At 38.4% G+C, this 25965-nt stretch overlaps 5 protein-coding genes, 1 long non-coding RNA gene and 1 other non-coding gene across 8 annotated transcripts; 2 read left to right on the top strand and 5 right to left on the bottom strand.

The window, feature by feature from the left end:
• Positions 1 to 763: 763 nt before the first annotated feature.
• LOC131309667 (uncharacterized) lies at positions 764 to 1483 on the bottom strand. Its single transcript, XM_058336269.1, has one exon. It carries the CDS (start codon positions 1481 to 1483, stop codon positions 764 to 766), a length of 720 nt encoding a protein of 239 aa, XP_058192252.1.
• A 296-nt stretch (positions 1484 to 1779) lies between these two features.
• Positions 1780 to 2489, bottom strand: LOC131309666 (uncharacterized). Its single transcript, XM_058336267.1, has 3 exons — positions 2266 to 2489; positions 2024 to 2221; positions 1780 to 1939 (listed from the first exon to the last, which is right to left on the bottom strand). The coding sequence occupies exons 1-3, from the start codon at positions 2487 to 2489 to the stop codon at positions 1780 to 1782; spliced, it is 582 nt and encodes a 193-aa protein (XP_058192250.1).
• Positions 2490 to 5391: 2902 nt separating this feature from the next.
• Positions 5392 to 13209, top strand: LOC131311492 (CBS domain-containing protein CBSCBSPB1-like). 2 transcript variants are annotated; one of them, XM_058338986.1, is made up of 15 exons: positions 5392 to 5877; positions 6566 to 6720; positions 7960 to 8128; positions 8217 to 8349; positions 8441 to 8611; positions 8756 to 8834; positions 8953 to 9066; positions 9180 to 9246; positions 9417 to 9522; positions 9614 to 9672; positions 10570 to 10676; positions 10761 to 10894; positions 11786 to 11871; positions 11957 to 12046; positions 12588 to 13209. In XM_058338986.1, the coding sequence occupies exons 2-15, from the start codon at positions 6578 to 6580 to the stop codon at positions 12771 to 12773; spliced, it is 1644 nt and encodes a 547-aa protein (XP_058194969.1). In that variant the 5' UTR covers positions 5392 to 5877; positions 6566 to 6577; the 3' UTR covers positions 12774 to 13209. The 2 variants fall into 2 exon arrangements, with proteins under 2 accessions (XP_058194969.1, XP_058194968.1); XM_058338985.1 differs by lacking the exon at positions 5392 to 5877 and adding an exon at positions 6330 to 6451.
• Positions 6037 to 6517, bottom strand: LOC131311497 (uncharacterized). Its single transcript, XR_009195494.1, has 2 exons — positions 6377 to 6517; positions 6037 to 6346 (listed from the first exon to the last, which is right to left on the bottom strand). It is a non-coding gene; the product is annotated as an uncharacterized LOC131311497 (long non-coding RNA).
• A 666-nt stretch (positions 13210 to 13875) lies between the features above and the next one.
• On the bottom strand, positions 13876 to 16309 carry LOC131311490 (mediator of RNA polymerase II transcription subunit 30). The gene is made up of 3 exons (XM_058338979.1): positions 15792 to 16309; positions 15223 to 15324; positions 13876 to 14367 (listed from the first exon to the last, which is right to left on the bottom strand). The coding sequence occupies exons 1-3, from the start codon at positions 16140 to 16142 to the stop codon at positions 14269 to 14271; spliced, it is 552 nt and encodes a 183-aa protein (XP_058194962.1). The 5' UTR covers positions 16143 to 16309; the 3' UTR covers positions 13876 to 14268.
• A 437-nt stretch (positions 16310 to 16746) lies between these two features.
• TRNAS-UGA (transfer RNA serine (anticodon UGA)) lies at positions 16747 to 16828 on the bottom strand. Its single transcript has one exon. It is a non-coding gene; the product is annotated as a tRNA-Ser (tRNA).
• A 541-nt stretch (positions 16829 to 17369) lies between these two features.
• On the top strand, positions 17370 to 24233 carry LOC131310891 (proteasome subunit alpha type-2-A). Its single transcript, XM_058338149.1, has 12 exons — positions 17370 to 17527; positions 17728 to 17799; positions 17938 to 18014; positions 19248 to 19312; positions 19785 to 19831; positions 20382 to 20457; positions 20639 to 20706; positions 21602 to 21671; positions 22662 to 22747; positions 23526 to 23588; positions 23774 to 23839; positions 23943 to 24233. The coding sequence occupies exons 2-12, from the start codon at positions 17759 to 17761 to the stop codon at positions 23989 to 23991; spliced, it is 708 nt and encodes a 235-aa protein (XP_058194132.1). The 5' UTR covers positions 17370 to 17527; positions 17728 to 17758; the 3' UTR covers positions 23992 to 24233.
• The last annotated feature ends 1732 nt before the right edge of the window (positions 24234 to 25965 follow it).

Below are 25965 nucleotides of genomic sequence, written 5' to 3'. Positions count from 1 at the left end.
ATTTTCGAAGATTGTTGCTTGGACCTGCTTCCCCTGCATTAAAATAAGGTGTATGTTTAATTAAATGTTTATTAGTGAACAATTTTGTGATGGTGTTTTCGGTTTGTCCAGGTTAGTAGAATTGTACCTCTATGTCCTGAAGAATGAGCCTTTGATACGGCCTTCCTCCGCCATATGGTATTTTTGGAAGACTCTTTTCAGTGACTATAACTTCAGCCGTCCATCTCCTCGATTGTCGATTGATAATGCTTATGGAAAGTATGTTGGTTGGCAATCTGTGATCTGCCCAACTAATTATCGTGACTGAGTTAGTAGGTAAGTATAAACTAACATATGCACAGTTAGGATTAAGATGGGAGTTATATAATACTTATATAAATATATAGGTACGAAGATATTTATGATTAAGTACACTGAGCTTCAGTTAGAAGCTCTGTATAAACAATATTTTTGGTATGATGAGCAAGCAAAGGATCATTGGTTGTCGGCTTCAGCTGTATTTTAATCTTCATAGCCATTGTAGCTCTTGATAAAGCGACGTATAGTTGTCCGTGTGAGAAAACTGGTTCGGGTAAATAAATTCCTACTGTGTTGAGAGTTTGGCCTTGGGCTTTGTTGATTGTCATTGCGAAACATAGCCTAACTGGGAATTGGCGACGGGTGAATTCTACTGGGTAAAGGTGGGGATCTGTGGGTTGAAGTGGTATTCTTGGAATGAAAACTATGCTGTGTTTTTTTTCTCCAACGGTTATCTCGGCTACAATCAGATGTTTTTCACTTTTTTGAACTCTCTGCATATGAGCCTTGTACCATTGCACAGTCCTTTTGATGGATTTATGTTTTGCAGCATTGGGATGGGGCAGTTTTCTTTGAGTATGAGCTGATGTGGTGGCATTCCTTGGGGTGATATGGAATTTAAAAAGTCTATGTATAGACCCTGTTGACTGCTATCATTGGTTTCATCAAAGCTCTTATATTCTGCGGGTTCACCTGGAAATCTTGCTAACGTTGCATCGTTAATCTCATCCACGGCTTGGTTTTTAGTAGTTAGAATGGCTGAGTCTGTGAAGGATAAAGGATCAGCTCGATAGGTGCTGAAGTTTGGGAAGACAAAGTCAATCAATTGATCCAATGGTTGCATTGATAAGTTAGGTTGGAGGATAAGTGGTTCAGGAATGCTAATTTGTCCCTCTGTATTTTGTGGTTCTAAGCCATTGCCAACTCGAAGAAGGTATCGACTAAATGAGGGATCAGTTTTGGCTCGCATGGTGACATTCAACTTGATTTTTTGAAGTTGTGGCCATATATAAGATCGCACAATACTTGCATTCATGGAATCAGCTTTGCTTCCTTTAGGTATGACAGGCAATACTTGTCTAAAATCACCACCCAATACAATTACTTTTACACCAAAGAGAATATCAAGGTCTGTAATATCACGTAGCATCGTATCAAGTGCCTCTATTGACTGTTTCTTGGCCATCGATGCTTCATCCCATATGATGAGAGAGTTACGTCTTAAAAGAGCTGCAAGGCCTGATTGCTTTTTTACATTGTAGGTTAATTTGCCTTCACCATTGATAGGTATTTTGAACTGAGAATGTGCTGTACTTCAATTTGGTAGTATCGAGGCTGCCACTCCTGAACTTGCAGTAGCGAGAGCAATCAGATTTTGTGATCTTATTGTTGCTAATATAGATCGATAAAGAAAAGTCTTTCCTGTGCCTCCTGGACCATCAATGAAGAAAGCCTTTGGTTTTGTCTGGAAGACTGAGTCTATTATCTCTTGTAAGCGTGAGTTTGGTCTTCATTTAGCAATGTGATACTGGCTAAGTCAGACTGAGAAATTTGAAGGTTAATTTCATCAAGTATCTCCTTGCATATAGGATTCTTTGTGATTTCAGTTGTTCTCAGATCAGATAGCTGGAAATCTTTGAGGCTTTTTCCCATTGACTCAAGTTCTGAGTTTATTGCAGCAAGCAGTTTCTGTTGAGTCTCATCTGCTGTTAGCTTTTGGACTTACCTATAATCTTCTCCCATTGCTTCTTCATATTTGAGAAATAGTTCTTTCGGATTTTTAGGACTGCAGTATACAAGTATGGTACTGAATAGCTGTCTGAGCGAAATAGGCATCCGAAATGCACAGCCTTCTTCCATCCACTTGTCATTGCTTTGATCATCTTCTAATATTCCATGCGCTATTGCTGCTTCTCTGAATGTGCTGTAAATTGGAGTATTCTGTTTATAGTTTGCAAATCCATGTACGATTTAGGTCCTGGAATATGAGTCAATAGTAGCCTTAGATAATATCGTTCTCCTTCATTTGGGTTAGCTGATACAATTCTTCCAATAACATCTTTTTGCTGTCTTGCTTTCCAAGTCTTTGACTGTTTGTTCCAAACAAATGAGGCTGGGAAGTCTTTGTAAAAGTACTTGGTTGCTTTTGCTTGTGGATCATTAGCATTCATCCAAAAGAATTCAGTCAACATTGTTTTCTTGGAGAACTCATTTTCTGCAATGGACTTGAGTCTTGTATGTTTTCTGAACTTGCATGTTTGGCATCCATCAAGGTGCAGTTGCAAGCTTATAACTGCAGGGCTTATCTCGTGCATCGGAAATCTATAGATTCTCCATACAGCTTCTGGTGGAGAGATCCATCTTGCAGATTGTATATTGTACTACTTGTCTCGATCCACCGCCCCTCGTCGCCACCGGGTTGTGCACCACCGGTCTTCCGTCTCCGCCAATCATGGGTACCACGCGATTATTTCTCCATCTTCGTATATCTCACTTCTCTGTTCTCTCTTTCTCATTCTCTTCTCAGGTGTTCATCTCCCATCGATCTAAATCGCTGTCCGACCTTCTCCATCCAGCAAACAACAAATGGTATGTCCAATAGGTAGAACGTGGTGCTTCAGCCCGAATCCTTAGGGCTCTTATTTTGTTCCCAACTGAACTTGAAGAAGTTCAACAGCCCCATTGCCTAATCCATGGTAGATTTGCAGCATTTGGTTGGAACACCTCAGATTTTAATCCCAGGTTGAAACAATTGCTATATTTCTTTCCCCGTGAGGAAATTTTCAGTCCAAATAAGAACCAGAAAATGAGTCCAAATAGCACTGAAAAGTGAAAAATGCTATTTTCCATTTTTTTTTTTCCAAATTCGGATCTCCGTTCCCTATTTGGGGTGTTTGGGGCGGGGATGGAGGGCAAAAAAAATCAGTCAGAGATCAGGGCAGATTCGGGGACGGGTGGAGGGTTCGGAGTCGAATATTGCATTATCCGCCTCCCAGGAAAATGAAATATGGTATGAAGAGTAACAGGGCTGCCGTACAAACAGCTTAGCCCTCTTGTTCGATTCATTTGAGTTTTCCATACAAATATCTTAATTGGGTTGCCGGTGTGAATTTTTTCTTTGAGTGCTTTTATTTTTATAAACTTAGGTTGTGTTAAGGATGAATAATCAATGTCGTTTTTGTTACTGTTATGCTTTTTATTTATGCTTTGATTGTGGCCAGAACATATTGGACTTCCAAGTGTGATGTGCCTTCGTTTGATTCTGATCGCGATTCATTCCTTGTGTGGTGCCCAAAAATAAATAATTCTTAACATCTGGTATCAGAGATTGGTTCTCCAAGCTAAATAATTCTTAACAGTCCTACTTCTATTACATCTGCCCAGAAGGAAGTATGGCATTTGTTTCTCAGGTGGGACTTTATCTTCTTCTTCCTGGTAGAACAGTCCTTCTATTATAAGTATCATAAGTATTACCTCTATATTGGAAAAATTATGGTAAATCACAAATAGAAGCCCAATATGTTCCGGCCGCAGTCAAAGTTCAAATAAAAAGCATAACAGTGACAAAAACGACACTGGTTATCCGTCTTTAACACAACCTAAGTTTATAAAAATAGAAGTATCTAAAAAAAATAAAAAATTCACACCAACAACCCAGTTAAGCTATTTGTACAAAAAACTCAAATGAATCAAACAAGAAGGCTAAGCTATTTGTACGGCAGCCCAGTTACTCTTTCATACCATACCTCATTTTCCTGGCTTATACACCAATCATAGGGGAAAAAAAAAAACTCAACAAACACAGAAGATACAAATGACTCAAACAATATAAAAGGCTCAACAATACAAAAGTCCCAAAATCCTTGAAAAAAACTTCAGCCTCACGAAATAGCCACCCTCCCCGACTACACGACAAACACGTGCAAAACAAATGTAGAAACAAGAGACAAAAGAAAATCAATGAAAAGTATGACGTTGAGAGATAAAATACATATAATCGTATCAGGGTCGCTATAGTTGTCCTCAATGACCCTTTTCGCGTATACAATTTGTGATATGCTGTTGGATCAAACAGTTTAGTGTTGGACCGATTCATAAAATAGTTTTCCTTGAGGGGTTTTGGAACAAACGACGAGCTTCTTTTCCTCGACGCCATTCCCACGGTTAGAGGAGCTCTTTTCTCAACAATCCATGTACTCCAGAATTTATTTAGTACTCATCTTTCTTGGGTCTAAAGCGGCTTTCAATAGAAGTGAACTTTCTTGAAACTTTTAGAAGAAAACAAGGAATTTTTCCAGATCCCCAAACAAAAATCTATTTATTTTGAAAATCTATTAAGACGTAATATTACCAATAGAGAGTATGTTCTGTGGGATTTCCACCACTGCTTGTGGGTTTCGCAAATGAATTGTTCAGATTGTAACAAAAAATGCCTTGTGAGGCCCGTAACAGGTCGTGGCGGAAACCAAAGATTTCCTTCACTGGTGGAATGGGTAACCCAGACCCACTGTTTCAGAAGCATAAAATAATTTTTTTTTGAGTGTATGTGAAACCTATAAAAAACATGAAATTGAGGGAAAAAAATATTTTATCTCTTCTTTTCTTTTTCTTTTCATGACTTTTCAGACACATACAAAATCCTTTGGTTGGCACCAAAAGAACAAAAACAAAATAGAGGGGTTGCACGGACAATCTATTCAGTTTTGGAATCTTTCTAGGTTGTTCATATTCTAGGTCCCGTTCCGCTAAGATTTTTATTTTTTTAAGTACTTAATTTTTGTTACGAGACAAATTATTTTCTCACAATACATCACGTTTAACTCAAAAAAATAAATACTTATTTCATTTAGTAGAACGGAGCAAATCTCGTTGAGATACATCAAAAAATTATGTTAATCAGATTCTATTATGTTTTCAAAATACTTTTAAGTTTCAAGAAATAGAAAGTACAACTTAATAGTAATACACTAATTCAAAACTTTTTTCAATTAAGATAATTTTTTTACAAAATACGGAGTATCAAACTATATTGGATCAATATATACAAGATCTGAAAAATCAAACATCAGAATGAACTGAATTTCTCTCTCTCTCTCTCTCTCTAAAAAATCAAACATCAGAATGAACGGAATTTCTCTCTCTCTCTCCAAAAATGCCCAGTGGAAAGTACAATATTTGACCACCACTTATTTCAACGCCTCACGATTTCCTTCCTAAACTTTAAAATCGTAGCCTCCTCGCCGTATGTTAAAGAATCAGCTGACGTACGTGGTAGAGCCTTATTGGCTGCTGCACTCCCAGCATTCGAATCTTTCCGAACAAATTCGTCAAACAATCCATCACCATTGTTTAGGGTTCCCTCCTCTCTCTCTCTCTCTCTCTCTCTCCACCCAAACGGCCAAACCGCGCCCCCCCCTCCCCCGGTCGGCGAATTTTCCCGGGAAAGTTGGAATAAGTTTCCCCGGAAAATCTAGTCCTCCGATCGGTCCCCTCTAGTCAATTCATCCGTTGCTCCATCGGAATTTCCAATTCTCCATTCCTTGTCGTCCAGCTGAAATCGGCTCAACTTTGAATTGCCAGGTAATTAACGGTTACGATTTTGGAGATAAGATTTTTTTTTTTTTTTTTTGTATTTTACTATCTGTTTTCTTCTTGAAATCCGCGTTGTGTGATTTTGTTGTTAACCGGTTAAAATTGGAATTGTGAGGTAATTTTCCGGTTACGAAGATGAGTTTATGATTTTATTTTTTTTAATCCGTTTTCTTTGAAGTCGCGTTGTGTGCTTTTGTGTCGATTCTTCGTTCTTAGATTGTGACGCCCATAACCAGGCTGGGACCGGGCTTTAGTCCCGGTAGTAGACGTATGGATGGGTGATCACGGGTCCCACATCGCCTGGTGAAAGCAAAGTTGAGTGATTTATAATCGATCATGCCCTATCTTGTACAAGCTCTTCTAAAGCCGTGAGGGTGTCAAAGCTCATTGGAACTTCACAGTGCTTGCTCGCCTTGCAGCAATGTTGGGATGAGTGACCCACTGGAAGTCCATGGAGCTTGGGCATCCAAAGCAGACAATATTGTACGTTACAAGGCAGGAGTGGGTCGTTACAGTGCTTGATAGGCGAATGAGCAATAATCGGTTCAAATTTGAATTATCAGTTAATTTTTTGATTATGAAGATAGAAATTTTGGAATTTTGTCCATTTTCTTTTGAAGTTCACATCGTGTGCTTTGATGCTGATTCTTTGTTCTCTGCTTGATTGGTACATAAGGAATTCGTGATAATGACCACGAGTCAAGGAGGTTCTTCAAGAAGAAGAAGTGTGTCGTTAACGAGCTCAACCTCTCAGGCGAAGAAGAAAGCTTCGGAGAATGGTGACCTTGGCCCTGACGCAACACAAAAGTCTATAACTTCTTCTCGTTCCATGTATGTTCTCTCTCTCATCTATTCTAATAATTCTATAGAAAGAGAGAGCACTGATTGGCGTGGATACATTTTTGAGGTTGTGTCACAAAAGTAGTTTCCAACTTACCCTGATAAAACTGGAACTTCAAGATTACCTTTACTATAACATAAATTAACTGTATGTGCAATATGCGGCAATAAATTAGAAAAATTAATCCCTCCAATCCTAGTTTTCTTTATGCACTTAGCTAATCTGGTGTGGCATATTAGTTTATCAAGGTACTTGACAAAATTGTCAACCAGAACACAGCAAGAAGTTATCATCAGCTGGAATCCTTTATGCTTCCATAAGCCTTCCCGCTAAATTAATATGAAGTATTCCCCAGTCGGGTTGGGTGCACAAAACGACTGATAAGTAGCCTTTACTCTTTAGTTGCATGGAGCTGCCATCAACTTGTTTGTTTGTTTGTTTTCCTTTCTCTCAATTGTTTACATGGGGCTGCCATTAAATTGTCCTTGTTGCAACATTGTTTAGTGTGGGCTTTTTGCAACATTGTTAATGACACTCCACTTTTGGACAACCACATTCCTTTTTTGTCTATTCTTGAGTATATTTTACAATATCACTCATATATACCGAATAACTCTGTAATTTAATGACAAAAAAAAAAAAGGAGTGTCATTAACAGTGGAGTGTTAGATCGTTTTGCCAAAGAAAAAAGGAGTGTCATTAAGCAGAAACATTCTTGAAAGTTGAAACACAAGATGATTAAGGATATGAGGTCCTGTTAGGTGTTTTCACGACTTCCAATAAAGTGCTTTTCATAGAAGATCTTTGTAGACAAGAGTATGGAGCAAAAGAAAGGGGTTTTTTAGGTGAGACTGCTGAAAGATGTTTGTACTGGTTAGTTATTGCATCTTGAGAAGAGTTTTCAATTTCTTCTTTCGGCCTAATTACCCTAATCACTGAGAAATGATATTTAGCAACAAACTTTTAGAAAGTCTAGTGCTTTGAAAGTTGCAGCCAAATATGTCTGAAAGAACTTTAATGGTCACAAAAACACTTAAACGCACTGCAGCACCAGATAAGGCCTAAGTCAGATGACTCGCTTTTCAGATGAGTTCCTAATAGATCTTACAAACCCTGGGTAGGGTGCTCTGCGAGCAACTCACACTGCCAGACCAGAGAAACCAAGACAAACAAAAAATTGGAAATTTTGAAATTACAAAAATTTATTTGTTTCCACTTAATTGGAACAGGGGCCTAACCGGAGAGCGAACGGTGAAGCGATTGAGGCTGTCAAAAGCCTTGACTGTACCTGAAACTACAACTATCCATGAAGCTTGCCGTCGGATGGCCGCTCGTAGAGTTGATGCTTTGTTACTGACCGACTCAAATGCCTTACTTTGTGGAATCCTGACAGACAAGGTTTGACTTTGAGACCTTTTGTGCTATATATTTCACGTTGGTCTTATTTCTAATTTTGGTTTGTCTTGTCCCTATTCTATGGTCGAAGGATATAGCAACAAGAGTTATTGCTCGAGAAATGAATCTTGAGGAGACACCTGTTTCCAAGGTTATGACTAAGAATCCAATTTTTGTACTTTCTGACACTCTTGCTGTTGAAGCCTTGCAAAAAATGGTGCAAGGTCAGTATTAATCAGAAAGTCCACATCATTATTGTCTAGTGTACTTCCCTTGGTTTGCCCAGTGATTATGGTTCTTGATATCTTGCCTCAGGAAAATTCAGGCATTTGCCTGTTGTGGAGAATGGAGAGGTCATTGCTTTACTTGATATAGCAAAGTGTTTGTATGATGCTATTGCACGTATGGAAAGGGCAGCGGAAAAGGGAAAAGCCATTGCAGCTGCTGTTGAAGGTGTTGAAAAACACTGGGGGGGATCCAGTTCCGGTTCGTTGAGAGTCCGTATTTTAAATATTGTCTATCTGGCAGACAAACTTATTGTCTCAGTTGAATGATGTTAGCTTACTTGTCTCTCCTGTGGGACAGGAGTCTGTCATTGCATTGTTTATTCATGTTTTGGTTGATAAACAGGTCCTAATACGTTCATAGAAACACTTCGAGAGCGGATGTTTAGGCCATCTTTGTCTACAATCATTTCCGAGAATTCAAAGTAGGTAATATCTTCTCTGTTTTTGTTTATCATCTCTAGATGTGATATGTTATGTGGCTGTTGTTAAATCTTCCCAACGCTATGCATGATACAAAATCCTTTACCATTGCATTGTCAGGATTGTGACAGTCTCACCAACTGACACAGTATTAGCAGCAACAAAGAAGATGCTTGAATGTCATATAAGCTCTGCTATTGTAATAGTAGAAAACAAACCACGCGGAATTTTAACGTGAGTTTCCACTACATTAACTTGACTTTACAAATATGTTTTTTGGCCGAAGAAAGCAAATAGGCATATATTCATAATATGGAATCGTGATTGGTGCCTTCTAATTCTGTCAGGTCAAAAGATATCTTGATGCGGGTAATAGCACAAAATCTTCCTCCAGATTCTACTCTAGTGGAGAAGGTGATATGATCGTTCTCATGGGACTTAGTTTCGGTTGGATCACTTCATAGTCCCTTTCTCAAAACTTTTATAAGTTTCCTCTCGATTATTGACGTATACTTTTCTTATGATGAAATATTACTATTTAGTGAGCCTTGAACTTGTGCATCATGCTTGCAACTTAATTCTAGGTGATGACCCCAAATCCAGAATGTGCAACTGTGGATACCCCAATTGTTGATGCTCTGCATACCATGCATGATGGAAAGTTTCTACACCTTCCTGTCACTGATAAAGGTAATTCATCATCATATTTGCTGCAAAAGGCTGTGTAGACGTCATTATGATTTGCCATTGTTACATAACGATTATGGATGGTCCATTACAGATGGAGTTGTTGTTGCTGTTATTGATGTACTTCATATCACTCATGCTGCTGTAGCTACAGTAAGTCACATTTCTATCTTTCCAGGACCATCATTTGTTAATAGGTTGACTAGTTAGGATTGGATATGGGTGTGGCTAGGATAATGCCTCAATGTCTTTCAGTAAAGAAGCTCAAGTATGGTAAACCATTGATTATCTAACTGTAAACGGCTAAAATTTTGGAGCAGGGGAATCTTATGGAGTTTTTCCTTTTGATTTTCAGAAATTCATTGCAATGTCATGTCTTTACTGGTGTTATCAAAGTTATAAGATAGTGCATAGGTTAATACTTTGCTTGTTCTTCTTGCACTCGAGTTTTTTATGCAAAAATGTTGTACACAAGGTTACTACCTTTGTGATTCTTGCTTTACTCGTTTCTATTTTCAAGTATGGGTACACATAGAGGAAAATCTGAAAATGGATGATATTGGATATCTCTCTCTCTCTCTCTCTCTCACACACACACACATCTGCTTCTCTAAGAAGTAAGCAAAACTATTGGAATATTAATTAAAATCTATTCCTAACTTGTGCTCTAATGCTATGCAAGAAATGCCACAATCTCAAGTTGCACATGTAATCTGGATACCGTTACTTCAAATTTTAGTAGTTTTTAAATCACGGATACGTGTGCCTTGTTCCGTACCCACCCATAGTCTCCAGATGGCTTTACGTGGTATCCATGATCCATCTATCAAACTTTTGGACCCTACTCAGGGATAAAAATCCTTATCGGTCCTGCAGATCAGTGATGCAACTCTTTGGTCCTTGTTGTATTCATGAAACCGTTAGCACTAGAAATTCTATTACCACAAACAGATAAATAGCCAATGCTGTATGGTAATTAATCATTGAGGTATTGTAAAGAAATTTTGCAAACTTCTGTATCCGTTATTCATCATTCCCTGCATTCGCCAGGTGGGAAGCACTGCTGGGGTTACTAATGAGGCTGCAAGCAATATGATGCAAAACTTTTGGGATTCTGCCATGGCATTATCTCCTTTGGATGATGAAGATACTCGAAGGTTGTAGACTCTCTCTAAGTATGTATAACATCTCAACCTTCCGTTTTTCATGTTTATTTACTAACATGCAGATCACACTTTCAGTGACAGTTCCTTGAAATTGGCTTCTGAAGGTGGTGAGACAGCAAGATCTCTTCCATATCCTTCATCGAGTCTGCCTAGTGCCTTTGCTTTCAAGATTCAAGATAGAAAGGGCCGGATGCATCGATTCATTTGTGGTATACCTTTTGTTCTACTTTTCACATTGCTCAACTGGTTGTAAACATGGGGTCCGGGGTCTTCTGTGGCATGCCATCCATTTTGCTCCTTCAAATATCCTGATTCCAGCTTATATGTCTGTATGAGCCGACATTACTATTTTGGAACCTTCAGATGTTCCTGAGTTCTGGGTCTGAGGTTCCCTCTACTGATAGAAGAGAGCAACTCATTCCTTACCCAGACCCACTGTAAAGTTTTAACTTTGGGTGAAATTAACTCAGAATTCGTCTCCTGCCTTTGACTTGCATCCAAGATGAAGTGACCTCACTAAGTTGTTTACAGAACTTTCAATGGTCATGTTTAGTTTCATTTGTCTACGGAAATATCATTCCCACCATTGCCACCTCCATCCACCAGGACCACCACCATCGGAGGAATACCATGTCCACTTGCTACCATCCCCCGACTTCATACCACCACCGGTGTAAATCACACATGTTCATACACCACTGCCATCGTTGTCATCACAACTCGGTAGCACCTCTATCGTGTCGTCATCTTACCAGGGTCGCACCACCACTGCCCGTGAATCATCAAATTTTGGGTATGCATGAACAGAGAAGGCGGGTCTCCAAATCTGAGTAAATTTAACTTTCCCTGGAGTTCATACCAAATTAAGTTTTCACTCAAAATTTTAAGGTATTCTGATAAAAAATCTTAGTCGTGACTGGATATGGCCTAGAGGTATCATTATGGGATCAGGATTTTTGTTGGGCAAATCTTATGGGTGTGACATTCATCTTAACTTTACATTCAGGTCGTGTCATTCATCTTAACTTGAACCTTCAGTAGCCATGTTCTATGAAAGTATTTTTGACTTGCTGTATTCTCTTTGCTGGTTCTGAGTTCAGATACACGGAGTTTGACAGAACTCATAACCGCGATTCTTCAGAGGGTGGGGGATGACATTGACCGCAACAACCTGCCTCAAATTTTGGTATGTATCAGTATCATGCGCTGAATTGGATTTTTTAAGTTTTCTTTGTGTTGACTTCTAAGTTCTTTTTTTATCGCGTTTGTAGTACGAAGATGAAGACCATGACAAGGTTGTACTTGCATCTGATAGTGATCTTGCTGCAGCTGTGGACCATGCCAGATTAGCCGGTTGGAAGGTAAGAGAATAGTCCTGTGGCCTGTGTCTTGATCATTTGTAGTTTGATTCGTGGATAATCCACAAACATGGACTTCAAAGTCAAACAGACGATGTCATCAAAGTGGGCCCATCAAGCCGGACTGAATCCTCAAGTCCTCTCTTCCAAACAAAGTTGGATTCCTGTGTTTAAGTGGCTGCATTGTCTCCCATCCATTCAAACAGGGGACTGAGAGAGGGTGCTATCCAGGCTAAACCATGAGCCCTACTTTGATAATCCGAGCCCTTCATAGAGTAAATCTAGATCATCCATGGAAAAAAACTAGATCAATCCGATAATTACGTTCATGATATTTTTCTCATTTATATTTAGAAAAAGCATGTGAAAAACAACATTGTTTTTTAACAGTTCGGATCATGTAGTAGGTCCACTGGCCCAAACAATACCATCCTTTCCACATCCTCTCTGAGTGGACTGGAGTCTGGAGACAAGCTTGGTCATGTTTTATCACCCTCCAAGTGAACCAGGCCTAACAGCTGTGAATCGATTTCTTTTTTAACAGGGATTGAAACTGCATCTGGACTATTCTGGAACAAGTGGTCGTAGGAGGGGTTCATCGGGATCTGGAGGTCTAGACTATGCTCAATCAGATTCATGGGCTTCAGCGTACAGTACTGTAGCTGCTGGGGCCGCACTAGTCACTGGGTTAGGCGTGTTCGCCTTCTTGAGGAGGGCTGGGAACTCATAGCTGTTGAGTATCGAACAGTATGCAGGTGAATTATTTGGAGCAGCAGAAAACTGTTTCTCTATGATGACGAAAAAGGCCCAGTATAATTGATTAGGAGGTATTCTCTGTTCACCTTCTTGAGGAGGGCTGGGAACTCATAGCTGTTGAGTACCGAACAGTATGCAAGTGAATTATTCGGAGCAGCAGAAAACTGTTTCTCTATGATGACGAAAAAGGCCCAGTATAATTGATTAGGAGGTATTCTCTGTTTTTGTAGTTTCATACATACAAGGAAATGTGATTTTTCTTCTTCCCATAGTGGTTACTCCATGGTTTGGTTCCCAAAGTGCTAAGAATTCTTTATCACAGAGGTTGCTTAAGACTTCTGGAACTCTTAGTCTCTGTAAATGAATACAATTGCAGCTTCAGATATTTTTAAGATACGTCTCTCCGAGAATGGCCTGTTTCCTGAGCTCCGGATGCGAAAATTCTGAGTTTTCAATACCTGTTTTGTCAGTTCTCAATTGTGGAAGACGTTCAAACCTTTTTTGCTGAGTGATCCCTACAAAAATTACCATAGCATTTGTTTTTTTTTGCTCGGCAACCATAGCATTTGTTACCATACGTTCCTCATCCAAAACCCTTAAAACCATGCATGAGCAACTGTTACGGTTTGGCCTTCAAGTCCTCCAGTACCAACACCTTTTATCAACAATTGACATTATGAGAGAGAAAAAAAGAGAGCGCGCACCAGAAAATGTCAGATCCTACTGCCATCAAGGATCCAAACCAAAGTCAAAAAGGGAGAACGATTGACTCAAAAAAGATGCATGCCTATATATTTTTTAGGAAAGGTAAACTTATTGATAACAAGAAAATATATTGCAAGAAGATCATTTCAAGAAGCAATAAAAAAACAACTAATAGAGAAAAGACAAAGACCCATCTAAATAACCTAACCAATGTTGTACCATGTGTGAGATTGAATTCCCAGTAAAAGACTATACTTCTCCATGTTCAATCAACCTTTTGTTCACATAATCTACCTTCGGTAATGTCCAATAGCTTTACACCAGGGTAAGTCAACTCTGAATGATTAAGGGAAAGGATGTACGCGAAGTACTAGGAGAACAAAAGCGATCCGTAAAGATGGATAGATTGAATACAGTGTTTGGAACACGAAAGGGTGCCGTATTGATGGTGATGCAATCACTCGGAACAGTACAGTCTCTCTCAATATCCGTAAAAGTGCAGAATTTTCATCACCTAAATGACCATAATGGTACCAAGATTTCTTAATCACATTAAGGCATTCAAGATCCGTAAAGATGGATCCCCATTTATCGCATAGCATTTCACTTTCTTCATTGATGCCTTGTCTAATAGAACCTCATCACTGACGGCTGATAAAAGACCACCTTGATGAACAAGTGCAGCTTCTCCGAACCAACAAGGTAAAGATGAACTATTATCTTATTGGCTGGATTCTCGACGCATCACTGTCTGCACTTGAATTTCAGATAGAACAAGGACTTTGCCATGTTGAGATGTCCGTTATAAGATCTCTTAGCTGATCTATGAGAAGCTTGAGATGCTTATTTTTGTTTGCAAGCTCCTACAAAATCAGAAACACATATCAATCGAAATTTCCAGCAATATATTAAGCTATCACAAGAAGCGAGAGATATTTTTCCTCCAAAAGAATAGTCTTCTTTTGAAAGTAAAATGAAATCTAACCACTATAGGTGGCTAAAACAAACATGTACATACAATGCAATTTGCGAAAAAGCATACAATATAACCCAAAACAAAACCAATAAGGGATATCCCTAATCTATATCCAAGTGCTGTACTCTTGTCTTTTCTTCATTAGATGGTAGCACCTTGACTGCCCAATGTCACTAGAAGGTGACCACTCAAACCTAAGAAGCACTTACCAGACTCGTACTTGTGTCCAACAAGTCTAAGACACGGAAATGATCCAGACACATGTCAGACAAATGTGTCTCCGACATCAATTTAAAATTATGCTGCTTGTTGGGGACATGTCAGGAGGTTGGAATGCTATGTTAGCGAGTTTAGGCCAGGTCAACATCACTATGGATGCTTAGTTGTTAGTTCTTGAATTCTTATTGATATGTCGCATGACAGAAATAATATTCTATTATCTATATTACTTCGAGATAGATACCTCAATTATACATATTACTTGTTTACTTTAACAAGTACAATGTGTCTAGATAATCGAAATGCCAAGTTTGTGTCTGTGTCCCACGTCTGTATGCGTGCAACCCTGCCCCTTAAAAGAAAGGAATACATAAATATGGATTGCAAACAAACATGATAAGTATTTCTAAATCTTAGGTTATTAGTAAATCATCACTCCCTGGATCGCCTTCCCATCCCCAACATCGCAAAACAGAGAAAGAACAAAAAGTAAATCCTAGAAACATTAGATTCACAGGAGTACCTGTTTCAAAACAGAAGCTCGCTCTTCCAACTTCTCAATTTCAGCTTGGTCTGGCAGGGATACCGAACTGCTTGTAGTGGAACCAGCGTCATAAGGGCTTGCCTATCATGGGTCAAAAATTACTGGTGCTATCAATGAGTTATGGGAAACAGTTTCAGCATTGGGCACAAACATCTCTAAGGGTGCCCAAATTTCTCTAATTTCAGCAGAGGCAACAATCAAACGTCACAAAACCGTTGGAATCTTGATGATAGAAGCATTAAAATGGCAGCAGCAGCATTTCATTCAACAGTTAGAATATCTACAAGGCATAAAAGAAGTGACTTGTTCAAATAGTGCAACTATATATGGCTCACAGTGAATCTGTCAATTAACACATTCCTGAGACTTTGTGATAAGAGAAGATAAATCAGCCGTTAAACAGTAGGAGCCCCATCATATATGATGGTATTAGTGTTCTTTATGGCTGACTTGGAGAAGTCAAGAGAAAGCGAGAAAATGTTTCAGCTGAAGAATGACATACAGTATAAAACATCAAAAGCCACGAACTTAAACCCCATTTCTATTACCTTCTGCGAATTGGGAATAGCAGCGAGAACCGAACGGAGAGCGGCGACAGAAGACTTGTACCGGAGCCTCGCCTCGTCTAGGGCTCCACCCCCCATCTCGAAATGATGCCCCGAATCAGAAGAAACGTCGCCGTTCACGTGATGCCCATTTCCCATAGCACTCGTGTTGTTGTTGCTGTTGTTAGGAGAGAAAGAAGGAGTGGTGGACCACAGATTAGGGTTACAGAGCTCGTCGTTCATGGAGGAGAGTATCTGGAAGGCTGCTTCGATTGTTGCTTCTAAGTGGGTTTGGCCTTCGATTGCTAGCTCCTGGGTGGTTTTTGGTATCGAGATTGCTGTGTTGGGTTCCATTGATTTGGAGATGGGTTTTTTTGAATGAGGAAAAAGGGCGCTGGAAAAGAGAGGAACGGGAAAACCCTGAAACAAGAACCGGGGGGGGGGGGGGGGGGGGGGTGTTTATTTGTAACACAAGGGAAGTGATAGCCTAGTCGCTCATTCCTCACCCGACACGGGAGAATAATTTTGTTCACTTTCCCTTAACTTTGTTAAACCCGAGAGGGTGGTGGTCAGGAAGTCACGAGGTTTGAATCATGCTAGCAACACTCTTTTGGATTTGGTTCTCCAAGAAATTCACTTGTGATTCGTGATCTATGCCCAAGAGAGTTGGATCAAGAGGTCACAAGATTTGAATCATGCTAACGCCGTCATTTTGATTTTTGGTTCTTTTGTGAAACTCGCTTATGATTCGCGATCACACTGAGAAAAGAGTTGGTTCAGGAGGTTCTAATCATACTAACGCCCTTTTTGAAGTTGGTTTTCCTGCAAAACTCGCCTGTGGTTCATGATCGTGATTATGCCCAAAAAAGGATTGCTCTGTCCTTTTACTAAGAAAAAAAAAATCTTTCACCCTTTTACTAAGGAAAAAAAAAAAGAGAGAAGGGAAAAAGACATAATACGTCGACAGCAGGGTTCGAACCTGCGCGGGCGAAGCCCAACAGATTTCAAGTCTGTCTCCTTAACCACTCGGACATATCGACTTATTCGACATAACAACTGGCATTTGTAATCTTATACTAATAAATACACGGAAAATTCTAGGTAGTAGCCTAGTAGGTACACAATCAATTACACAATTGGAGTATTTTGTTAATGAAAAATAGGCGTCCCACCGGAGGGAAAAAAAAAACCTAAGCGTTTTCTAAAACTAAAATAACAAAATCCCGATAATCATTTTTTTTTTCCTGTCAATCGAAAAAAAAATCCCGATAATCATTTGCCAAAGTAGGAGAAAACCAAAACAATACGCATTCATTTAGAAAGAGGAAATCAATAAATTATTTGGTTGATCAAGTATAAAATTTTCGGTTTCATTTAATGTTTTCTCTCTCAATTGAATTGAGAAAAAATAAATAACCTACCTCTAAGAGTCACTCAACGTCCCTCGCCCCTTTGATCAAGGGTGGCTTGACCGAATGAAAAGGGGCGTCTCACTTTTAAGTACTTAAAAAGTAAAAAAATTTAGAAGAACGTGGTTTAAGTAAAAAATAAATAAACAAGGGAAATTTATGTTTTTTGTTTTTGTTAGATCAAGTATAAATATATTTCATTTTTTTCCTCTGCCTATTCAAATCGCTTTTCAGTCCCTTCTTGCAGCACAAGTCGAGCCCAACAAAACAAATACACCATCGAAGAACACCACCCTTTCCCCTCGCCGCTTCTTTCTCTGTTTCTCTTCTGTAAGTCTCTCTCTCTCTCTCTCTCTCTCTCTCTCCGCTTCCTTTTTTTTTTCACGCAAGATCAGTCGATCGATCGATCAATTATGTGGTTTCTGCCATTTATTCAAAAAAGCTGTGAACTTTTCCACCGGTTTCTATGTTTAGATCTATCTAAGGCAATTGTTCCTCTTAAACCCTAGTTTAATCTTTGTGTCCTGCAGTGATATTTCTGCTACTTCCAACGAAAACACCATGGGCGACAGCCAGTATTCATTCTCTCTCACCACATTCAGGTATGAATTCACTTAATTGATATTAAAGTTTTCAATTTCCTTTTTTTGTACTCATCAAAAGTATTATACATCCGTATTTGTGTGTTTTTTTCCCACAAATTTCTGATTTTTACTTACCATTGGTATTATGTGGAACAGCCCTTCTGGGAAGCTTGTTCAAATCGAACACGCCTTAACGGCCGTCGGATCGGGTCAAACATCCTTGGGGATTAAAGGTAATGCGAAACCTACTATCTCCTTGTGATGGTTATGGTTTTATTTAGTACGTTTCCCTTCTATTAAATGTCGATATTTAAGTGTTTTTTTCGTAAAAGTATTGGCTTTCGTTTGTAGGCTATTGGCAAGCATGGTACTAAGGTAGTGGGAGACTATAAGTTCACAGCGTAGTGGATGTTAGGCCTTTGCCATCTACGAAGCACGGACACAAACACGCTACGCAGACACCCCATTTTTAGATAAGGAAACAAACGTGTTTAGGGCCATGTTGGATATAGTATGTTTTAAGACTAGGTGTTGCCTCTCCCTTTTTAGTGTTCGCTGATGGGTCATCAGTTGCGTAGAAATCCTCATTGATCTTAGGGGAAGCGATTAAATTTGATATCTTGATGAAGATGCAACCTTATTTGGAGGAGGAGGGGCAGATAGTAGAGGTGAGAATTCTTGTGTGAGTGAGAGGTCTCATTGGTGTGTTGGGTGCACCAACTTCTCTTTGCACGTGAAAGCATATTTAGGTCTATGGCATATGGCAATTTTCTGTTCTGTTGCTTATTGAAGTGGTTTGAATGGTCTTGTACCGTTCACATTCTTGTGTACCAGTGCTTGTGCTTCATAAGTTTTTGTTTCCTTTATTTTACCAGGCTGTTGATATTTTTTGATACTTGTATAACTAGAATGAAATCCAATTTACCAGTTCACCAACTTTGTTAGAGCTTTTTAATACCTGCAAAGTTATCGTGTTCTGTGACCAAGAATTTTGAGTGTTTTACAGTTAGTTGAAGTGAGTCAAAATCTAAATTTATGCCAATTTGCGGGAAGGAAAATATTGATGATAAAAGCTGTATAGCTGGTTTTCAAATCCAATTTAAAAGTTGACCAAGTTGGTTTGAGCCATTTAGCACCTTCAAAGTTACCTTGAGAGTAGCATGTGAGACATTGAAAAGAGGGGAACATGGTATTTCAATTTCTGAAAGGACTCCCAATATTGCTCCTTTCCTCTCTGTTGTCTATTATTCTCTTTTTTCTATGGAAACTTTACTTGTGAGCTGAAGTGGTTGGACTTGTCTAATCATTGGTCTTGACTATTGACCCTTGTAGTTATTTAGAGTGTTCTTGGCTATCCATCTTCGTAGGCATAGTGGAGATATCTATATTCACGCTTAGATAATTATATCTTCGTGATCCTTTTGGTATAATTTTCTTGTTTTGGTTTCTTGTTTTGGTGTTTGCAGCTGCTAATGGTGTCGTCATTGCAACAGAGAAGAAACTACCATCTATCTTGGTTGATGAAGCATCGGTTAGTATAAACATTTTTCCATGGCTCTTCCTAGTCGTGACATGACTTGGAGTTTATGCAATATTTTCTTTGATTTTTTAGTAAATCAACCAATTCTATGGCTCTCTCCTCCTCCTTTTTCCCCCTTTCTCTTAGTAGTAGATGTCTACTAATATTTAGCATGTTACTAACTTACTATTGCAAATTGTTTTATCACAATTCCATGATATAACTCAGCTATCAAAATCTCTAATTGTGTGATTAAATAAATTTGCCATTTATTTAGTAAGCTCAAAAGGTGACCCCTGTGCCAAGAGTTTTCACTTTCTTTCTAATTTATATGGCTTTTCTTGTAATTACAATTATCACTTCACTATTGCACTGTACTGTAGATTGATTAATATTAAGAATGTTTGCAGTTTTTCTTCGTTATTTTTTATGTCTAGAGAAATTAGAGAGGCTTGCTTTAATTCTTGGAATTGTTGGATTGCAGGTGCAAAAGATTCAGATATTGACCCCAAATATTGGAGTTGTATATAGGTTTGAATATTTAATGCTCCTACGTCTTGTTATTGCCATAACTTTAACACCATATAACCTGGCCTGTAGTAATCTTGGAACTGAAAATTGCAGAAAAGCGCTATCGGAAAAGTTTATTTTGGTCTTGAACTCTAAAGGAAGTCTTTGAGTGATTGAGAGTTGGTTTCTCTGACTAGCCTCCATGCCTCATTAGCTCAGTACTCTAGTTTACCAGCTTTACTTTTCCTTGAGTGGGCACCGGGCACAACTAGACTGGTTGTCATGATATGGAAGTGTATTATGTTCTCATATCTTAAGTGCATTTAGAGTTTGATCTCTTGATAACTGGTACATCCTAATACTTAGTCCAATTAAAATGTGGTATATGGGAAACTTAATAAGGACCCATCTTTCTAGATGTGCATGTAGCCGTTGTTGTACAAGCCAAACATTGCCTTGACGTAATAATGAGTTTTCTAACTTTGTTTTGCATTTTTAGTTCCTTATTTTGTTCTTGGATATTTCCCCAGCACCTTGCATCTCTCTCACTTGACTTTCTTATCACTTGCAGTGGCATGGGCCCTGATGCTCGAGTTTTGGTTAGAAAAAGCAGGAAGCAGGCTGAACAATATCATCGATTATACAAGGTACAATCAATTTTCCTTTTCGTTGTTTGTTTCCTGTATTTGCCACATTTCCTGTTTCTTGCCAAGTCATTAATGATATCACAATTCAATCCTGCCCTTGCATTTCTGTTTATGCTAGCTGTATTACTCCTTTAGACCATAGAACTCTGTCTCTGATGATGCCGATGATGGTAATCTGCAGGAACCGATCCCTGTAACTCAACTTGTTAGGGAAACTGCTGCTGTTATGCAGGAATTCACCCAGTCAGGGTAACTATTTTCTCGCATTTTATGTTTGTACATCTCATAAAGACTATCATATGGGCAGGGTTCTGTTTCCCTCTTTGGCAAGAGAGCTTGACTATCATACTTGAAATTTTTTCTTGAAGGTCAGCTTTGCAGCATTATCTTCACCCTACTAGTTGCAACTTGCAAATATGTAACTTAATGCATCCCCTACGGTTTTCGCCCAACTATTGCTAGCAAACACACAAGTTCAGATAATGATACCCCTCCCTCCCGCTTTCTCTCTCAGGGATTGAGATAGGGGCGTAGAGTCTCTGATATTGAATTCAGGAAAACACTTGCGTATCACTGTACCTTAAAGATGGTGGTGTCTTGAAAGGTTCTTTGATAAAAAGAGGGGAAAATGTATAAGTTGAATACCTTCCCTAAATTTAGCGAGTTAATGAAGTAACTTTGTTAACCATTACAATCTTGAAGGAGTGCTAGGAGATAAGCAGGGTATCTTTGCACTGCTGGTTCCAAGAAACAAGGCTGGTGGGGTTTTAACAGTAAAACCTCATTTTGAGGCAATTAAATAAATTCACTGATGTTGCAAATAAAAATTGTTACAATGTGATCCTTAAAACTTAAAAAGTAGTATTATCAAATGTCCAGTCCTTGCAGAACACTTGGGAGTTTGGAAGAGAAACTTGAAAGCTAAAATAAAGATTGGAAGGTTTTGAAGCTATGTTAAGCTGATTTTTTGTACTAGGCTGGCCTTTTCATCATAGTCAAAATGGACGTGGGCCTACATATGAACCTTTTTGTTTCTGTCCTTTTCCACTTGTTTTATTCATTATGAATCATGGCTTGGATTTAGATTTGGCTCTGGCAGATGCTTATTTTTGTTGCCATTAGTTACCCTTATGTTTCTTTGCAGTGGTGTAAGGCCTTTTGGCGTTTCGCTGCTAGTTGCTGGGTTTGATGACAAGGGTCCCCAACTGTATCAGGTATGCCATTTGGGTCCTGATCTGATGTTAACCTTATTGTTGGTGCATGTGGCCTATGACCCTGATTCGGCCATTTCCATCAGTGGTTGGATTAACCTTCTTTGTTGTAGTTTGAGATTTTTGTACATGCCCAGTTTTCATTCTTTTCCACATAGGGCCAGTCTCATGAAACAGGGTTAGTACTTTCTTCTGCTCTTGCGGAGTTGTGACTAAGCATTATATTTTTGTAAACAGAATTTTCTTAAGGATATTTCACCAAAGTGCGTACTTATAAGTTAGGGGTTTTCATTAGCATCCAAAACCACACGCACAAAATAAAATAACGTATCTTGTTGAGTCCATCAACTATTTCTTTTTTTACCCTTGATTGGTTGTTTCTATATGACCATACAACCTATGTACCTGTACTATGTCTTCAATTATTTTTTGGTCTCCACAAACAGGTCATGTTATGCAGTTATTATTTCATGGTTTCGCATAGACCAGCACCAGTTATGATAGTATTAGTTGTTTTTAGAAGAATCTAAAGTTTTCAGGTGGTTTATATATATTTTGTAACTGACTTAAAGGGACAAAAAACCCCTTTAGGTGTCTACTACAACTGTGATTTTGCGAATTTGGATGATCCATCCTATTTATATGAGCTATGGTTGGCTTTAGATCTCTCATTTATTTGCCATTTTAACATAAGATGTACCTTGCTCATCATTAATGCCTGTTTGTCATATTTTGGCTTTTCAATTACACATATTGTGCAAAATTTTAACGAGCTGTCTGGATTCTGGTGCATGTTGTTGTTTGGTGTTGAACATTGATTAGCACTCGTCCTGTCCAATTTTTGTTTTATTACCTTGAATACTTTTTCCTTCATCTTCTTTTATTGTTTCTCAAGTTATTAAGATGTAGATTTTCATAAGATCCCTTCCTTTTTGTTCATTCCTTCTTTTATTTTTTTTACCCTTTTGTATGTGCATATGTTGTGTGTTGTAGGTGGATCCATCAGGTTCGTACTTCTCTTGGAAAGCTTCAGCAATGGGAAAGAATGTGTCTAATGCAAAAACATTTCTTGAGAAGAGGTGAGTTAATTTCATTGATTACAACTTTCTGCAAAACTTTGTATTTGCTCCTTAGTTTCTATTAGTAACACCCCTGAATGTTTGTTGTTTACTGGATCTTTGGGTTCTGCCATTCTGCACTACCTTTTCCATCTTATCCTATTAATTACCATCTCAATATCCACAAGCCTCATTCAACTATGATAAAGGTTCAACAAATTCTTTCATTCTGTTGGACTGCAAATGACAGCTAATCTGTGTGAAGATTAGATGTGAACTAACTGGTCTTTAGTGCTAAAATGGCATTTTGCTATGGAAACTGGTTTTGATTAGTATGCAGTTGTGGACGGGGTTAAACCATTCGAGCATCATGCTTTCCGTACTATTTACTTCCAAGTTCCAACTAATGTTACATGGAGTCTAAACATAAATCAAGTACCCACGTCCAACACTTGGTACATGGAGAAATGTTGGGGGTATTTATCCAATACTTGCCGCTGGACATTTGTTATATGATCGAAGAAATACTACTGTCATTATATGTTTGTTTTTGTGAGACCGAGTAAAGTTTCTACTTGACTCTCTTAACTGAAACGGAATACTGTGTTATTCCACAATAGATTTAACGAATGTCAGTATTTTCATGCAAGTTCACATAGCCTTACCCTTCACTTTGAGGTTTGGTTGGTTTGACACCAGATACGAATCTGGACCAGCCATGTATCATGGCAATTCCAGATTCCACTTGTGTTGATATGCAATTGATGGAGTGCTGAATCAATTTGAGTGTTTGTTGCAGGTACACAGATGATATGGAGCTTGATGATGCTGTCCACACAGCAATCTTGACTCTGAAGGAGGGGTAAGAATCTGACCTTTTTCACATGCTGATGAATGCGCAAGGAACTATGGAAGACCCTACACAATAAGTTACATTAATAATGTACCGTTGTAGATTAAATAAATCGTGCTTGCTCCTAATTTTTTTTGTTGATGGAGCTCCTCGTTGTAGCTCTTATAAACCTGTCATTCTGTGTATCTTTCCAGATTTGAAGGACAGATCTCTGAAAAGAACATTGAGATTGGCATAATCGGCAATGATAGAAAATTCAGGCAAGCTTTTGTTTTTAATACCTTTTTCCCTTGGCCCTAATTCAGTAGTGATGAGATGCTCAGTAAGAATGACTATTCTGACTTGTTTATTTCCATATTTCAGAGTCCTAACGCCATCTGAAATTGCTGATTACCTGGAGGAGGTTGAGTAATTTGAAAACCAGAGTTTTCTTGTTGGTAAAAGTTGGATGGATACTGAAGAAAAAAGGTTGTCTGAGACTATTTTCTTCTGCCGTTAACTTACGATATGGTTTATTTGTAGAAAATGGTGATTTTAAAATTTCGCAGTCTTGTGCCGAACATTCCTTGTTTATTTACTTCATGAAACACGTTTTATGAAGCTTACATTGAAAACTAATTTCATGTATCGGAAGATGCTTTTGTCTTGCTCCTACTTATTTTGGTGGGAGAGGATCCACCTGGACCCCGTCCTGTTAAGGGCGTTTGTGGGCCGCTTCAGTGATCAACACCGGTCATATTTTATTTTAGAGCTTGTCGAGAACTCCCAAATATACCAAAAATCACATTGATTGATATGATATTCATCTTTAAAAAATAGTTTGGCACATTGAATAGGTACCCGATTTTCACAAGATCATTGGATTCTTATCATGTTTTAATGGTATTCGATCACTGTAATTTTTGAAATGATTGATGTTCTTGACGAGTTCTAAAATACACATCATTAAAGTTGGATTGGGATGGTCCTGGAGAGGCTCTCCCGCCATTCTCGGATGTAACTTGGATTCAGAGGCCCCAAGGTGTTGTGAAGGTTGCTGTTTATTTGTTCGTCGTTCAACATTTTCAGGACAGGTCCTGCACTTGGTATTTGCCAAATGCCAATTCGAGTCGTGTCAGTCAACTTTGCACTTTCTCCGTTTTTGGGTTTTGGCATCGATCACATTTTCCATGGAATCGATATTTTTCTTTATTGGGAACATCTCTTATTCCGCTAGGAAGTTAGAAACGTATCCTCTCCAGTCAGGGAGAAAATTGGACCGGTTCAGTTTTGACTGTGTAGGGCTCATTCGGGATCCACTTCGATAATCGATTCAATTTTGGGTATAGAAAACCTCTCTTTTTTCAAAAATACAGTATATTTCCCCTCAAATAAACTTGTGTGAAAATTTTAGATTGTTTGGAACTTGAGGAAAAGAATTCTTAGGCCAAGTTTTGCTAATGGATTTTTGGATTTTTCGCGTTTGTTCGTTTTGCGACAATTTTTTTTACCCTTATTGATTCGTCTTGACGAGAGAAATCGAATAAGTAAGGATTTTTATCCAAAAATCTCTTAGCGGAACTTAGTCATTAGTAACAAAGTAAAAAACAAACAATACCCAAGAAAGAATAATGGAGATTTTTATTTCCCTCCTCTTTTCCTTTTTATTCTCATTGCATATTATTTCGGTCCCTTTTTCCTTTAAAATAAAAACATGACAAGCAAAAAAGGGAAGTAACTAATTTTAGGTCAGATTACAAAATAAATCCCCCCGTGTGTTACCCCAGTTTCAAATTGAACCTGAATTATCTCTTCCATCTCCTAAAGTCCTAAACAACACATTTAAGCCATGCCAAGTCCAGCTAGTTTCTTTCTACACCCTAAGCAATTTGTGTGCTTATGAATTGGTCGTTGCTTATTTTAAGATCAACTAATTTCCAAATGATTCCAAGGCTCCCAGCTTGGTTTGTTTGTACGCCCAAACATGAGTAATTACTCTTCTACATTATCATGTGAGCTTTTTGGTTTAAAGTCTGTCATGTCAGATAAGGTGAGATTCACAAAGTTGTTGCCGTTTCACTTGCAGTAACTGACAATTAATTACACTCTGAGCTTTACCATTGTCACCGTTAGTTTATTGGGGTTATGTTTAGGTCTCACATCCGGGAATAAAAGAAATGGACGGGACAAAAGAAGAAAAATATGAACATTTAATTGAAATCTGTTTATGTATTTATACTTTGGATTGCCAAAATCTTCAAGAAACTTTGAAATCTCAATGAGATTATAAATATGGTTGGATATTTAATTCATGTCCACATGAGTTGAACTGTATAAATTGACTACAATACAAGGAAAGAAAAAAATAATCCAGAGAGGACTCATTTCACTAATCCATGTCAACAGT

Source organism: Rhododendron vialii, chromosome 12a, assembly GCF_030253575.1.
Source record: "Rhododendron vialii isolate Sample 1 chromosome 12a, ASM3025357v1".
Lineage (NCBI taxonomy): Eukaryota > Viridiplantae > Streptophyta > Magnoliopsida > Ericales > Ericaceae > Rhododendron > Rhododendron vialii.
This window is presented reverse-complemented; position numbering and strand designations above follow the sequence as displayed.